The sequence below is a fragment of the Panicum virgatum genome, chromosome 1K, assembly GCF_016808335.1.
Source record: "Panicum virgatum strain AP13 chromosome 1K, P.virgatum_v5, whole genome shotgun sequence".
Taxonomy (NCBI): domain Eukaryota; kingdom Viridiplantae; phylum Streptophyta; class Magnoliopsida; order Poales; family Poaceae; genus Panicum; species Panicum virgatum.
This window is the reverse complement of record NC_053136.1, coordinates 45,834,563-45,849,532: the sequence shown is the minus strand read 5'-3', so window position 1 is coordinate 45,849,532 and position 14,970 is coordinate 45,834,563. Positions and strand designations below refer to the sequence as shown.

Sequence of the window (14,970 nt, the reverse complement as noted above, 5' to 3'; positions counted from 1 at the left end):
TGTCGCAGGTGTCTGCGTGCGACTTGGATGCTGGGCGGTGGACGTCACTGTTACCGCGTGGCGCGCGTCACTCTGCTAGACTTCGCCCGGAAGGAAGCTGCCCTCTGATGGCTAATGGTATGTTGGTAACTGCTAGGGTCCATACAGGAGTCGCTTGCTTTCAGCACTCCGCAGTCCATGCCTGAATTCAACCTTCACCAAGACAATGCAAGCAATTGACACACGAACCAGCCCAAACGGGGTTTTCACCAACAAATTCAGAGTGGAGCCTCGTGACACACGATTCGGAGCATGATTATTGATTCATCTGATTTGTTTGTGCCAATGTCAGGCAAAGTCCTCCCGACCCACACACATAAAAAAGAAAAAAATTCCATTTTTGACCATCTAACTATTGCCCGAGTTTGATTTTGGCCATTGAACTCCAAAATCGGGTATCTTCGACCATCCAACTATCAAAACCGTTCACTTTTGGCCATCCGGCGGTTTTGCAGGGCGGTTTTGCTGACGTGGACGCTGGAAGTGGGGCCCACTTGTCAGTGCTACCCCCACTCTCTCTCTCTTCTCTGTCTCCCTCTTTCTCTCCTCTCTCATCTCTCTCCTCCCTTCAGACGGCCGGCGGCGGGCGGAGCAGGGACCGGCGGGAGGGCGGACGGTGAGCCGGCGTCGAGGCCGTTGTGGTGCCGTGCGGCAGCCTGACGCCGGGCAACCGGCGCGAGCGGCGCCGCCAGGAAGCCGCGGCCGCGCACGGTTAGGCGTGAGGGCGAGGGAGCAGCAAGCTGGGCCATGGCGAGCCGTGCAGGGGCAGCGTGGAGCTGGACGGCGGCGAGCCGTAGCAGGGGTGGTAGGGAGCTGGGCGGCGGCGGCGGGCTTGAGCAGCAGCCGGTGCAGGGGCCGCGCGAATTGGGCAGCGGGGACTGCGCGGAGCCGGCACGGCGGCTAGGGCTAGGCGCCGCGGCGAGGCGTGCTCCGCGTCGCAGGCGTGGTCCACGGCGGCGTGCAGGCGAGCCAGCAGCGGTGCTCGTCCTCGCACCCTCCGCACCTCCCCTGGGCCCCACCGCCGCAGCTCCCCTGCCCCGGCGGCCCCCTCCCGCCGCTTCCTCCCCACCGCCGCCGCACCCCCTGCCCCGGCGGCCCCCAGCGCCGCTCCCTCCTTCCTCCCCTACCCCGGCGGCCGCCACCGCCGCTCCCTCCTTCGTCCCCTGCCCCGGCGGCCGCCACCGCCGCTCCCTCCTTCCTCTCCTGCCCCGGCGGTCCCCAGCGCTGCTCCCTCCTTCCTCTCCAGCGACGTTGCTGCATCAGGGTGGGCCCGCAAGGGGCGGCGGCTACAGCTACAGCAGGTGGCGCCGGCTGTAGTACGTGACGGCGGCGCCTACTGCACCAAGGGGCGGCGGCAGCAGGCAGCAGGGGCGGCGTCACTGCTCGAGCAGGAGGCGGCGGCGCGCCGACGGCAGCAAGGGGCGGCGGCACTGCTCGAGCAGGGGGCGGCGGCGCGCCGGCGGCAGCAGGGGGCGGCGGCAGCGGCAGCAGGGGGCCGCCGAGCAGAGGGACCGAGAGAGAAGAGAGAGGGGGAAAAGAAAGAGAAAGAAGAGAGAATGGCTGACAAGTGGGCCCCACCTCCACGTGGCGTCCACGTCAGCGAAACCGCCTTGCAAAACCGCCGGATGACCAAAAGTGAATGGTTTTGATAGTTGGATGGTCGAAAATACCCGGTTTTGGAGTTCAATGGCCAAAACCAAATTCGGGCAATAGTTGGATGGTCAAAATGGACTTTTTCTCATAAAAAAAACCCAGTAACTCTCAATGGCCTGTGCAAAACTGTTTGTAATAATTTTGCCCCTGTATCCACCATCGCCATAGAGACAGGCAGTACTGTATTGCTATCTTGGAATTATGGTAGCTGAGAAAATATTGCTCTGCGAGAATGTGATACTGTACATGTAGCAACTGACAGATGCTTGCAACAAAGCATATAGCAACATTGAGAGTCTACAGAATCCGTGCACGTCAGATGTACAGCAGCGACATTTCCAGCCTCTGAGCATTTCTCTATACAACGACCAAGGCCCATCTGCTAACAACTTTTAAACACTACTCACTGGTACAGACCACTCTGGAAAAGCATATAGGTAGATGTCTGCTGAAAGGATGCTGCTGCTTAGTTCTCAGCATTTATTCCAAAAATCCGAACCTTGTGCATATTCGGTAATTTGGCGACCACAAGCACGCTAACCGCGAGGGTATTGAGAAAGAGCATAGGTTGTTGGTAGTCTGTGGTGTGCAAAGCTATCAGATACCTGTCAAGGAAATATGGGGGAAAACAAGCTGCATTTAGTGTTATGTATTGTGAAAAAAAAACACCTAGCTGAAAGTACCACAGTGGCATCATGAATAAAAATAGCGTGATTTTACATTAAAAATTTCTCATTCGCAATTAGCATAAGAATAGCAATGCATTGGGCGTGAAAAGCAGTCTAATGTTTTATTCTTTAGGGCTGACTACATTCTAGCATGCATGTGAATCTGATGCAGTGCTTGAAAAAATTAACAACAGGATTAACACAAAGTCACATGAAAGATCAGTCTATATTAATTGCTCTACAGCTCTACAGTTATATAACACACTTAAAATTATGAACAGTTAATAATGATAATGTGTACAATCTGACCAATATCTGTCAGAACTATTGCAGCATTGCACTATCCTGAACAACATTATGATTATACTATGCAACTGTGGGTAAAGCATTGAATTGTAGTATTGTATACATTATCGCAGACATATTCAAATGACTTTGCGCTACAACTAGAAAAGGTGCTTTACCACCTACATGGCAATGCTCAAGGTTTATCTCCCAAACAATTTCATTCATCATTATGCTTATTCCATGACAACCAACTATAGCTTTATGTTAACGCTACACATAAAGCTGTTTTTATCAGTGCAATTTGTTCCTTTCTTAACAATGAAGTAAAAAATGTGTCCGCGCTTGTAGGCCCAAAGTATTGGTGGGCCCTTCTAGAAGTTAAAACTATCTTACAGGCTAGTAGAATGACATAAGCGAATCACATAGCCTACTTTAGAACTATTATTTCCCAAATTGAAAGAGATCACCATGAAGTCAAAGGAGCAAATTTCTTCAGTGCTTCCAAGTGTGGGCATGGAGAACCAAATTTAGGACACAGTAAAAGATACAAAATTGCCAACTAGACCTTCAACAGAAAACGTGGCTGCTGCAAAAAGTGAACATTTGATTTCTTAAACTATCATATTATCATTTAACTCATTTAAGATTGTCCTTTTCCTCTTTTTAGAGAGTAAGAGGCAATATTCCTAAGTGAATAGTGTCATGAAATGGGCATGGAAATCGTAATTGTCTTCAGTAAGCAAAAGATAATGCTACTCCAGCCTTCCACGTTGTGAAAGTGCAAATAAGGCACTTATATTGAACTGAAACCATTAAAGGGACATGCACAAAGTCTCTTTTGTGATAGCCTAGCCCACAATAATGTTTAACATAATCAAATTGCTGCTAAAGTTTTAGTAAGCTACCAGGCATAAAAAAAGGCAAGCTCTTGTCACAGGAATTGTTCTGACTCTCTGCAAGAAATCTATATTAAGAATATTTTAATCTCCGAAGGGCAAAGTTCTCTCTATTTTTCTCGGACAAGATCATCAAAGAGGATTAAGTTGGCACTTTAAGTTTTCATTTCATTCCTTCAAAACCATGATAATAGTTAAACGTGTAAACAGGTCACACCTTATAATAAGATACTTTTTCCCCACGAGCTATTTCTATGGTACCTACAGGAACAGATGGCCTCCTAGTTCCAAATTACTGGACAGCTACTCCATACAGTTACTACTATGTGGCGGTGGATGCCACATAGTATTCACTACAGAAACCAGGAGATCAAGAGGCACTGGAGGCTGGTGCAGCAGTTCTGAAGGATGTGGCATTAACCTTCCACCCACAAGAGGCGCCACACAGGAGGATATCAGGATGGTGCTGATACAGTAATGTTGGAAGCACAGCAAGACCTCTAGATTAAACTATGAGGTGCCTAAGGATGTTAGACCGAGTGGTTCGAAGCATCCGGCGGCACCCCAGAGGTGGGGTGCTCGAGACCCCGATGGGGCGGATTTACCCCGCCTGTGGGAAAACCCCGCCCCTCGCTGCGCTCCCGAAGTGCTTGGGCTGTGCGACCCGGCGCTGGGTTACGGTTGGCCGCGTATGCGGACCCGGCCCGGCTGCAACGGTGCCGCCAGGCCCAAGTCTGGAAAGAGCCGGGGTTCGGGGGGGGGGGGGGGGGTTCTCGGTCGGGTCAAACTGGCCTCTTCTTAATAGAAAGCCGTGGGGGTGGTCTTTTCCCCCACCGACCGAGTTTTTAGATTACACTATGAGGTTGCGTTTTTCATTTCCTGTTACTTCTGTGGTTAGGTTGGCTGGATTTAACGACCGCTGCTTCTATCTAGTAGAAGTCTTTGGAGGCATTATGTGACTTTGTAATAAATGCTGCTGGGATTTTCATGATCAGTAACTAATTGTGCTGATCAGGTAGCCCAGTCGCTCAGTTGCCAGAAAACTTGATTGATTTGGTGCGTAGATTAAGAGAAAATGACCCTTAATGATGGATTTGACTATAATTTCATTGCTTTGCGTAATGAAATTTGGGTTACCCACTGTAGCACATAAATTGCGTCTGAGTAGCAGATTTACATAAACAAAGAGATGGGGATATGGAAATAACTAAATAAAAAACTAAAATGTGCAAAAGAAATGGTGTACTAATGGTATTAGAGATCACACAGAAAAAAAGTTTATGGTTCTCTACAAAGCAAGGATGGGGATTATGGACCATGTGTCAAACCTCAAACAACACAGTTGATGAGGGTAAAGAGCAGTACTTCTTACAATACTGATCTCAATTGCATTCCTAACAATATAATATATTATCACAGGTCTGGGATCATACGGATCGGTTCCAGGAAAAAATATTAGAAATGGGCAAATAGGGTAGCAAACAGTGAGATTTTTCAAAATAATGGTCTCAATTGAATTTCCGAAATATAAGATATCGCAGACAGGTCTGGGTTCATACTGATTACAGTATCAGTGAAAAAAAAATAGAAATTGAATAATTGTGGAATGAATTGAGAAATGGCATATAACTGCAGCAACTGCAGAATTTTTTTTAAAGAAAAGAGCGTGTAGTGCACTGATGGAGTATATTAATTCGGCATAATAATACAATTGCTTCAGATCAACATGCTAATTATGGAATATTCCTATTAAGTCAACCATCACAAGAACAGCAACGTCAAAGAGGTGCAGAGACAATTAATTATGTATGAATAAGTGAAAAAACAAAACACAACACAGAATGAATCCAGATTATAATACGAAAAATAGAATACCCATGCATTATCTAATACACTGGAAAGGAATTATACTTTTCAGTTAGTGTTAACAATAGATCATATTCTACAGAAATCAGCATCTAGCAGTTTCAAATATCTATTGCGACATTGTGATCTGGGTCAAGGAAACATCGTGAGTGTGTGTATCACATAGTATCTCTCCTAAATTTAGCCATAAGGATTAAGCAATGAAAATCAAATGGAACAGACAAATGTAGCAGGTAGTACTTACAGGACTACAGGAACGACAATGAGGAACTTCCTGTTACGAGTAAGCTGTTTGCCATTGTCCATTTGTTCCCACCAAGTCAATGCATTGTACATTCCCTGGTCATCAGCAAAAGGTGTTCCTTTCTTCCAATGGAAAAAGTGGTACGTGATCTAAAAAATAGGATTCAATATTTCAATAGAAGAACATTCCGAAAAGAAAGAGTTATTAGGAGGAAGTTGCATAGAGAAATGTTGAAGAGACAGTATATTGAACTTCAAGAAACTGCACCCTGTACTAATGCCTAATGTGTACGCATTGTATTGCTGATTCTTTTAAAGATATGATGAGACAATTAAAAAACCAGAATGCTAACGAAGTAGAGATTCCACTGAGATCAACTTGCAATGTTATCTCGATTGGCTTTATATGAGAGCTTTAATCATCTGAGGCAACGACATTAATGGGTGATTATACAGTACTGTGTTCAAATGTACAATATGTTCCTGAAGAAACAGGGCTATATGTGAAACTAACAGAACAAGTAGCAATGTCATCAATCTGGGTATTTATATTAATTAGGCCTTCGGTCAGTATGAGTTACAAACCTCCCTTTCCCTCCCTTCCCAATGACATAACTCAATCAATTTGAACCAGATATTAATTGAGCACAGGTGTGGAAACTAGCCACCAAAGTTGTTCTCACAATCAATGGCAACATGAATATTTGTTTGTGTTCTAGGCTACACGCCCACCGCTCTGAACAGAAACAATTTATTTTGAAGCACCATGAAATTCACACAAGCTACCGGCCAACTATAACAACCGAGGCATACCAATGTTCACGTACACACACAACTACTCAACCGAATTCTGCCATGTGGACGGACCTAAAGTACGCACTCCTATATGTTTGGATGCCCTCATCAATCCATTGGCCAATTGCGGAACCACGAAACAAGCTTAGCGCAGCATACGTGAGCAAACACCGTACAAGCACCAGCCACAGAGGACGGCCGCATTAACGCCCTCCATGAAACCCACAGCTGGTCGGACGGAGGCATCCGCCACAGCCTCTCGAGGAGTCCAGATCCGCGGAGTGACCCCTGCCGTCACGATTTCAGCAGCGAACGGGGGAGGCCGAGGAAGGGATCGGGAGAGGCGGTTACCGCGAAGTGGAAGAGGTTGACGACGGTCCACGCCGTGCCGGGGGTGCAGCCGAAGACGGAGAGGACGAGGAGCCAGGAGAAGAAGAGGATGAGGATGTAGGTCGTCCAGACGCCCGGGTACATGAACCACTCGGTGTTCTTGTTCAGATCCGCGGGCGGGAACGCCTGCACGTACAGCTTCGCCATCGCGCGGGGGGCGCACCCGACCCGAGCAATCCCCGACCGCCCGACCGCCCGCCCGCCTCGCGAGAACCCCCTTCCGCCCTGGGCCGACGGGAGAAGGACAGGGCAAGGCGGGGAGGGGGAGCAGCAGCGAGCTGTGCGGGCGCTTGCGGCGGCGGGATTTATAGGCGGGCGCGGGATCGGAGGGGGGCGAGGAGGGGTGGGGGTGGAGGCCGCCGCGGCGTTCAAAGACGGGGGCGAAAAATTAACGAGGCGGTGAGAGGGACGGGTGAGATGGAGGAAGGAGGGAGGAGGAAGAGGAGCGGGCGCATGGGATGGGACTGGGGAAGGAAGACGACGTCGCCGGAGGGGACCTGGTCAAAGATGGAGGGAGGAGAGGGGTTTTGGGCTCTCGTGGGCCGGCCTCACGTCTCGGCCTGTTTCCGACTGGATTCTCTGGCCGCGCGCCCGGGCGTTTTTTTATGTTTATATTTTTCAAAATCGTTTTTTATAGAAATATATTTTCGTTTTCATAATTTACAGATTTATACTCCTACCGCCCGACTGCGGGGCGTCCGGCCTCCTGCCGGGCGGTAGGGACCTTAATATAAATAAAAAAATTTTAATCACATTTTGGCCCCTGGGGGAGGGTGCCGCCCGGCAGCCGGGCGGCAGGTACCCGCCACCCGGTCTCTACCTGGACGTCCGGTGGCCACAGGTGTCTGGAAGGTAGGATCGGCCTGCTGGTTAGATATAGAAAATAACCGACTCCAGTATTCGAAGCTCGCCTCAAAGGTATCTTGTGTTGCCCCTATGCAGTAGCAATTAATATATCTTAATCATTGTCTAATGTCGCACTGCCGCACTGACGATCAAAGTTTAACCTGCGGAAGGGGCCTGCCGGTTGCCTGGCCTATCGCCCCGCCACCGGGCGGCGGGTACCTACCGCCCGGCGGCAATCTCCCCCCATGGGCCAAAATATGATTAAAAATAAATTTTATTTATATTAAGGTTCCTACCGCCCGGCAGGAGGACGGCAAGGGCCAGCCGCCCCACAGTCGCACGATAGGGGTATAAATCTATAAATTATGAAACCGAAAATATATTTATGTAAAAAATGATTTTGAAAAATATAAAAATAAAAAAACGCGATGAGAGGTGGGAGGAGCAGACTACGGCCGGCTTCCATGGCTGGTGGCTACAGAAAGGAGGTCGGGGGTGGCGGTGGTGGCGGCCGGCGGATGAGGGGACGGTAGGGTCGCCGGAGGAGGAAGAAGCGGGGGACGCAGGGGAGGCGGCGCGCTCTACTATACGACCAGGAGTAGCCCCCGAGGCGAGAGGCCTGTTGTCAGGTGTGCGCTGTGCTCCAGCAACTTAGTTCGCCGGCGGGAGGTCTGCCGTGGGCCGTACCCGTGCCGGCCATCGCCGGCGGATCGTTTTCTTCATCCGTTTGGCTCAACCGGTCAAGACAGCCAGGCGCCCAGTCCTCTGAGTCGTGTCTAGAATTCGAGTCTGCTCCGCGCTCCCCGTTCTTCTGCCAGCCAAAGTTGTCTGCCGCAACTCGTTGGTAGAGTCAAGAAGGGGCAGCCGCCAGCGGGAGTAAAATCTGCTGCGTTCCCTAACGGTGGGGTTCTGGAGACTAGTCCGGGTCAATTTCTGGACCTGTTCCTCGACTCTGACCGACTGCCATCGGGATCCATTCAGGCAAATTGCCGTGTTTGGTTTGGGCTGAATCAACTTTGACTAGTAATTTAGAGTATTAAATAAAGTCTAATTACAAAACCACATGCAGTACCTCTGGTAAATTCGCGATACCAATTTAATGAGGCCTCGGACCGCATGATTAGAGGACGATTACTGTAGTAAATCATAGATTAATTACAGTCATTAAATTCGTCTCGAAAAGTTATACTCATTTGTGAAAAGGTGTCGCAAATAAATTTCGTTTAGTACTCCATGCATGCATTCGTATTTTTGTGAAAAAAATTTCGTGCTCTCAACCAAACATGGGTGTTATCTGAAGGGTTGGAGATGGACGACGTGCTCGGGGACATTTTCCGAAACGCGACTGTTCGCGGTTCATTCTGGTTCGAAATGGATTCTGCCTTCTCCCTGTTTCGGCCATTCGGAGCGCTTCACAGAAGTTTGGAGTCCTGAATTGAATGATGCGAATTTTTGCAAATAGACTTGTAAAACACAGTCCTTGTGCTATATTACAGGCTGCAGATCCAAGCTAGCGTTCAACATGTACGTTTGCACCAAATAATACGTTGATCATCATTGGCATGTACTAATTTAAGGGGGAAATGGTTTGACTACAATTTGAATGCATCCATGCATTCAAACTATCTGATGCATCACTCCGGCAAAAAATTACTATCTGATGCATCTATGAGCTTCATTTCCAACTGATTTCAACCTTATGACTAGACCGTAGGATGCATTTCTGAGCTTCCACTCAAGTGATTTCAACTGTATAATCATGAGGTGTACTGAAAATGACATAACGAACTTTGGCTCCTGAGCCTGAAATTCTCCATTTCTTTTCTTGCACCAAACATCGAAGCACTGTATTTTGCCACACTTGATTAGAAATTCAGATAAGATAACACAATTCTTCACATTTTTTTGTACGTCAATCAACAATGACTACACACAAACTAACCAGCATAAGCACGCGCCAGTGTCCACATTACAAGCGACAGCAGCAATATTCCTAAACTCGACAAATGATAATTTGTACACCACAATGTGCGTTCACTACATCCTTAACAATTGTCAGTTCTATCAACACCTGACGGTCATCACCAACCACTAATCGGCACTCCAAATATTACGTTAACTTTTCTTCAAGTATTGGTCATTGCTATCTCCCGGCAAGGCTGACTGGAATTGATATAGGAGATTGCTGATGCTCAGCGAAAGATGGAATGCCATTGTTAATGACCTTAGTTAGCTGGTCCGAAGATCTATTGAGGCTATTCTGCTGCAGTAACTGAACAAGTGATAAAAATATATCCATCCTGGTCACATTCTTGTTTGCCTGCAAAAAACACTAACACACTAAAATGTCTGCCGAGAAGCTCACCAGAAATGGGAAAACATCCCAAAATAAGAGTTTATTTACCTCAACAAGAAATCGAGCCATTATCTTGCCATCACGAAGTTCCATCAGTCCCTTCAAGATTGTCAGTCCAAAACCACGAATGGTGTCTGCTATCTCTAGGAAAAATCCACGTTCCTCACATAGCATCTGTTAAATAGCAAACATTTCATCTCAATTCTCATACTTCTGCATTATGCGAAAAGAGCACTAGGTCACCCGTGATTTGGGAACCATACCTCGACAAGCATCTGACCAGGCGGTGAAAGATCCTCAACGATTATTGGGCAGACCATAGTCTGCCCTGCAACCTCATAGGCCCATGTGGCACCTCCATTGCTTCCAGCACTTGGATCGTCTTTCAGGACAACACCACTTGAGTTATCATTTAACACTGCGCTACTATCCTTGCTTATCATCTTCACATGAATACAGATTAAAGTCAGTACAAGGAAGCTAACATTTAGAAGGTTCAGTTATCTGCATTCTCCAGCATGACATACCTTTGGTTCATCAGCTTGCTTAATCTTTTCTGCATACTTTGTTACACTTTGTAGAAAGAGCATATGCTTGATTGTTCGGTCCAACAAAGCATCAATGCTACACTGTTGTGCAGAATAAAAGATAAGAGACAGCCATCAATCACCAGGTTAAACACAAAGATATTGTGGTCAATTCTTACCTTTGCACTATTTGGGACTATCTCACGTAACTCTTTGACTCGCTCTTGTATCTGCTGTCGATCCTTTGGTCTTGGCCTTGTGCTTTCACCTGGCCTGGCTCTTTTCTTAACAACCTTCACTCCTTCAGGCTTCTTTACCTGGCTGACCTTGGAATTTGCAGTATTCAAACTGCCACAATCATCCATAGACAAATTCTGCAGTGATATTGGGGTTGCCTGTGATGCTCCAGTTTGATCATTTTCGGATGCATAGTTAATGGAAGGGAACAGCAATGCTGCTGGTACTTGTGCGTTGCACACTGAAAATGAATCTTGAACGTTGTACCTTGGCAATCGACAGCCTGAGACAGAGCCACCTAATGGATCAGTGCTAGCTACTGGGCTAACATTGCCATCAAAGCCAAGCAGCTCCTCAAAGGTAGATTCTGAAAACAATCCCCTCTCTTCAACCAATAAGTGATCAGTATTTGCCTGTCCTGCAACAGAATTCATGCCAGTAGCACCACAATGTGTAGTGTTTCCTTCTAGTAAGGCAGTGTCATCCCACCAATCATTTATGACTGGATCGAATGGTATGCTTTCAAGCAAGCCATGATTTTCACTGTCTACTTTTCTTACTTGTTTTGTGGACCCTGCAGCTTCTCCCCATATTTCATTTGGTAATTCCTTGAGCTCACAAGCATAAGAAGTAGATCCAGCAGTACCGACCTCTTGAATCACATCACCTTGAACAAACGGGGTGTCATTGTCAAATAAAGTAGATTTCAGATCAGCTTCTGTAGAAAATATTGATGAGTACGAATCCCAGAAGCTTGATTTTTCACTTTGGAGGCAATTTCGCAGCTTGTTAGGTGTGCATGACAGCCCGAGCTCCATTCTTGGAAGATTGGTCAAACTTGAATAACTTGTAGCTGCAGTTGTCAGACTAGAACCTGGCTGTTTAGTGGATGTAAATTGTGGTGCATTTTCTGAAATATTACTGTGCCGCGAATTGCTGTCACTTTGAAATACTTTAACAGAACTTATAGACTTGGAGTTCACTGGCATGGCCACTATGTGAGGATTCAGACCAATGCAACTTTCATTGGAGGTGAAACCATTGAAATAGTGCAGAGAGTGATTACTTGAAGCAATGGCAAAGTTCTTGAGGGAATCTACTGTCATCGTGTCCTCCAAGAGCTTTGTGTTTTCTGGCTCAGCCTTAATATGTGCAAAACCATCTGTGGTGCTTGGAGAATTAAGTTGAAATTGCGGATTGTACGTAAAAACATCTTTCTGAACATCTTTGGTTGAAGGATGCCATGAAGTCCTTTCCTTCAGAAAAAGTGCACCTTTAACTTGATCCAGAAACTCTAAGCTTTCAGAAACCTGTAAATGTGAACTTTTAATATTCATGAGAAGATATGCACGTTCTGATGCCTTAATTGCAAAACAGATATCAATTAGTATCACACAAATTATTAATTAATTAGTAGTGCAGACAAGACGTGCTTCTCAAATGTCCATTTGCTCGAGATCTGGCATGTTCAGAGATAGCATCTTCAGGCAAACTTGTGCAAGAATTGTTCTAACAACCGAAACAATGACACCATGATAATGGGTATAGCCTTTTCTGTTAGAATCATGTGAAAGTTGCTTTCAAAAACTAGCATACTAACCTTTTGCATGGAACCGAACTGTGCCACACCAAACGCCTGGATAGGTACTACTGCAATAGTCTGTAGAAGATGTGTCCTTTTCAGTGACCAGTACATAATTTTGAGCTGATTTATGCTCCAAGTATGTATAGAATTAACTTTTTAAAAGGAAAAGAAATAGAGTAAAAAACCTTTATTCCACTGAGGAACTGATGTTGCCACCAAGTATAACCCTACAAGAAGGTAACCTTCCTCTGTTAAAACAAGGGAAATTTCTTACTTTCTGCAACAAATTAACCAAAAGGATGTACATAAACTGGCTGAACTAGCTATTTTTATTTGACGACATATATGTTCATTCGTTTGCTCAAAAACCACGCATGTTGTGTTATGGAGTAATCAACATACAAAAACATTGAGGAAAATGGTTAGTCCACCCCCCCCCCCCAATACATATTTGGTCACTTTTTCTAGATTTTCCCACACGTGGTGGTGTATTAATAATATAAACTAGTAAATGCATCATAAAAATTACACTGGAATTTGGACAGAACCTAATCAAGGATGAACATAAAAGGAAAATATCTACCTGAAATAAACCTAGGTTATCTGCATCGCTTATCTGAGACAAACTGAAGGGGGTATCATCAAAAATCCATTGGTACTCCCCACTAATTAGAGCTCTTCCTATGACACTGTGATAAAAGATGAGACATCACCAATAAGTAGTTAGAAGTAATATATCCTCGATGGAGAAGAGAGAAAATATCGTTAAAAAATCAAGACAAAATAATTGTCCAAAACGATCAACAAGAAAATGTCCCAAATAGTTCAGTCTTGTAGTATTCAAATTATATGCTTAAAAGCATAGAAACTTGCAGGAACCTAGATATATCATTCTAAATGGCTTGCAAAAGATAAATTGAATAAATCGTGAACAAGGTAATTTTGCCTTACCCTTCTCCGACGACATGGACCTGATTGACCATCTTCTCAACCACTTTTCTTGCTTCATCTTCACAGTGAAATTCTCCTATCGTAAGCAACCTAATAGACCGAACCAAGGATCAGTAAAGAAAACAAGAATTGTATCACTAATCGGCAGATAAGCTCCAGCTAGTGCACAGATATTACCGGAGCTAGCAAGCAAAGAAACATGGCAATTGACGAGAAAAAGTAAGAAAATGATTGATGATAGACAACTTTTACAATGTGCCAAAAAATAGATATCTACAAAAGAGGAGACAATCTTTTTGTTATTTTTAATGCCGTCCAGAATCCTTGTCTAGGAAAGGGAGGAAAAGGAAAACAACAACTTTTTACAGCCCAGAAGACTTCAGCATTCTACGCGCACAGTTGTAAGCACTGCAAGTCTGCAACTACAAGGAGGCAAAGTTTGCAGCTGCAGGCAGAGACAGAAATAACGGAGGAAGATGTGTGTATGATCTCTGCTAACACAACGCGAGAATTTAACATATATATATAGAAGCTTTGTGAGTTCAGAATTCAGAAAGTTTTCCCAGTTTCCCTTGTTCCATTTCTGAAAGAAACTGGAAGAACGGATCCGTTTCTACCAAACAAAACTGCAGCCTGCAGGCTTGCATTTGGCAAGCAGTATCGTTACTCACAAGTTTTGGGTACTCACTGTTTGGAGAAGCATGGCAGGAGAACAGAAGAACAGTCCAAACTCCAAAGCAAAGTGGCACGAAATTTTCGGGAAGTCAGAGAGTAACACACACAAAAGCTGAAAACAGTTCAAAACAAACCCAAACTAGGCGCAGAGAACATCAGAATGTGCGCCGTCTCCCGTCTCCGTAGCCAGCAAACCAAAAACACAGCGAAAAACTGATGAAACGCCCTAGATTGAGCACGCACTTGGACGGACGCCTAGTGGTTCGTCGCCGGTGGGCTGTGCGGAGCTGTGGACGCGTTCCGCGTTCGTAGCCAGCGCTTAGCAAAAAAAAAAAAAAAGAATAGGGACTCGAGAGCGCAGCGCAGATCTGGTGCTCTCACTCACCGCGGGTCGCGACGGTCGGAGCGCCAGATCGCCGCGTAGGACCAGCCCCCGGCGCGGCACAGCTCTCCCAGCGCCCCCGCCGCCATCGAGGCACGCCGCGCCACCGGGTCGTGACGACGCGGGCAGGCAGTGCTCCGCTAATCCGCCGGGAAGCGCAAGGGTTTAGGCGCGGGAGCGCGCGCGCGGCGCGATAAATAGGCCGGAGGCCGGAGCGGGAGGCGGGCGGAGGAGATGTGGGGGAGTGGGACGGGGGACTGTGGGAGGCGCCGCGCCGCAGCGGGCAGCGGGCAGCGGGGCGGAGGCTTTAAACTAGTGGAGGCGTGGGCAGGGTTTTTTATCCCGACCGGTTAACTCAAACCGCCGGCCACCGGTTCCGGTTTACCGGACCGGTTGGACCGTTAACCGGTGGAAACCGGTTAATTCAAATCCAAATTCAAATAAATTCAAAAACTCCGTGTAATCGGTTCCGACCGGTTTGACCGGTTTATCGGTCGGTTTGACCGGTTTGAATTCGAATCCAAATTCAAAAGCTCCCGTGCAACCGATTTACCGGCCGGTTTGACCGGTTTA

The 14,970-nt window shown here is 46.6% G+C and overlaps 2 protein-coding genes across 5 annotated transcripts; both read right to left on the bottom strand.

Moving 5' to 3' along the window:
- Positions 1–1,891: 1,891 nt before the first annotated feature.
- Positions 1,892–7,316, bottom strand: LOC120712388 (ORM1-like protein 3). The gene is made up of 3 exons (XM_039998159.1): positions 6,800–7,316; positions 5,655–5,803; positions 1,892–2,297 (listed from the first exon to the last, which is right to left on the bottom strand). Exons 1-3 carry the CDS (start codon positions 6,983–6,985, stop codon positions 2,159–2,161), a joined length of 474 nt encoding a protein of 157 aa, XP_039854093.1. The 5' UTR covers positions 6,986–7,316; the 3' UTR covers positions 1,892–2,158.
- A 2,157-nt stretch (positions 7,317–9,473) lies between these two features.
- Positions 9,474–14,670, bottom strand: LOC120712362 (transcription factor bHLH157-like). Of its 4 annotated transcripts, none has more exons than XM_039998126.1 (10): positions 14,401–14,670; positions 13,341–13,430; positions 12,973–13,078; positions 12,575–12,616; positions 12,405–12,464; positions 10,747–12,114; positions 10,568–10,669; positions 10,304–10,483; positions 10,089–10,214; positions 9,474–10,004 (listed from the first exon to the last, which is right to left on the bottom strand). In XM_039998126.1, exons 1-10 carry the CDS (start codon positions 14,484–14,486, stop codon positions 9,828–9,830), a joined length of 2,337 nt encoding a protein of 778 aa, XP_039854060.1. In that variant the 5' UTR covers positions 14,487–14,670; the 3' UTR covers positions 9,474–9,827. The 4 variants fall into 4 exon arrangements, with proteins under 4 accessions (XP_039854060.1, XP_039854068.1, XP_039854080.1 ...); XM_039998134.1 differs by having other exon boundaries at positions 12,575–12,637; positions 14,401–14,668; XM_039998146.1 differs by having other exon boundaries at positions 10,747–12,464; positions 12,575–12,637; positions 14,401–14,668.
- Positions 14,671–14,970: the final 300 nt, after the last annotated feature.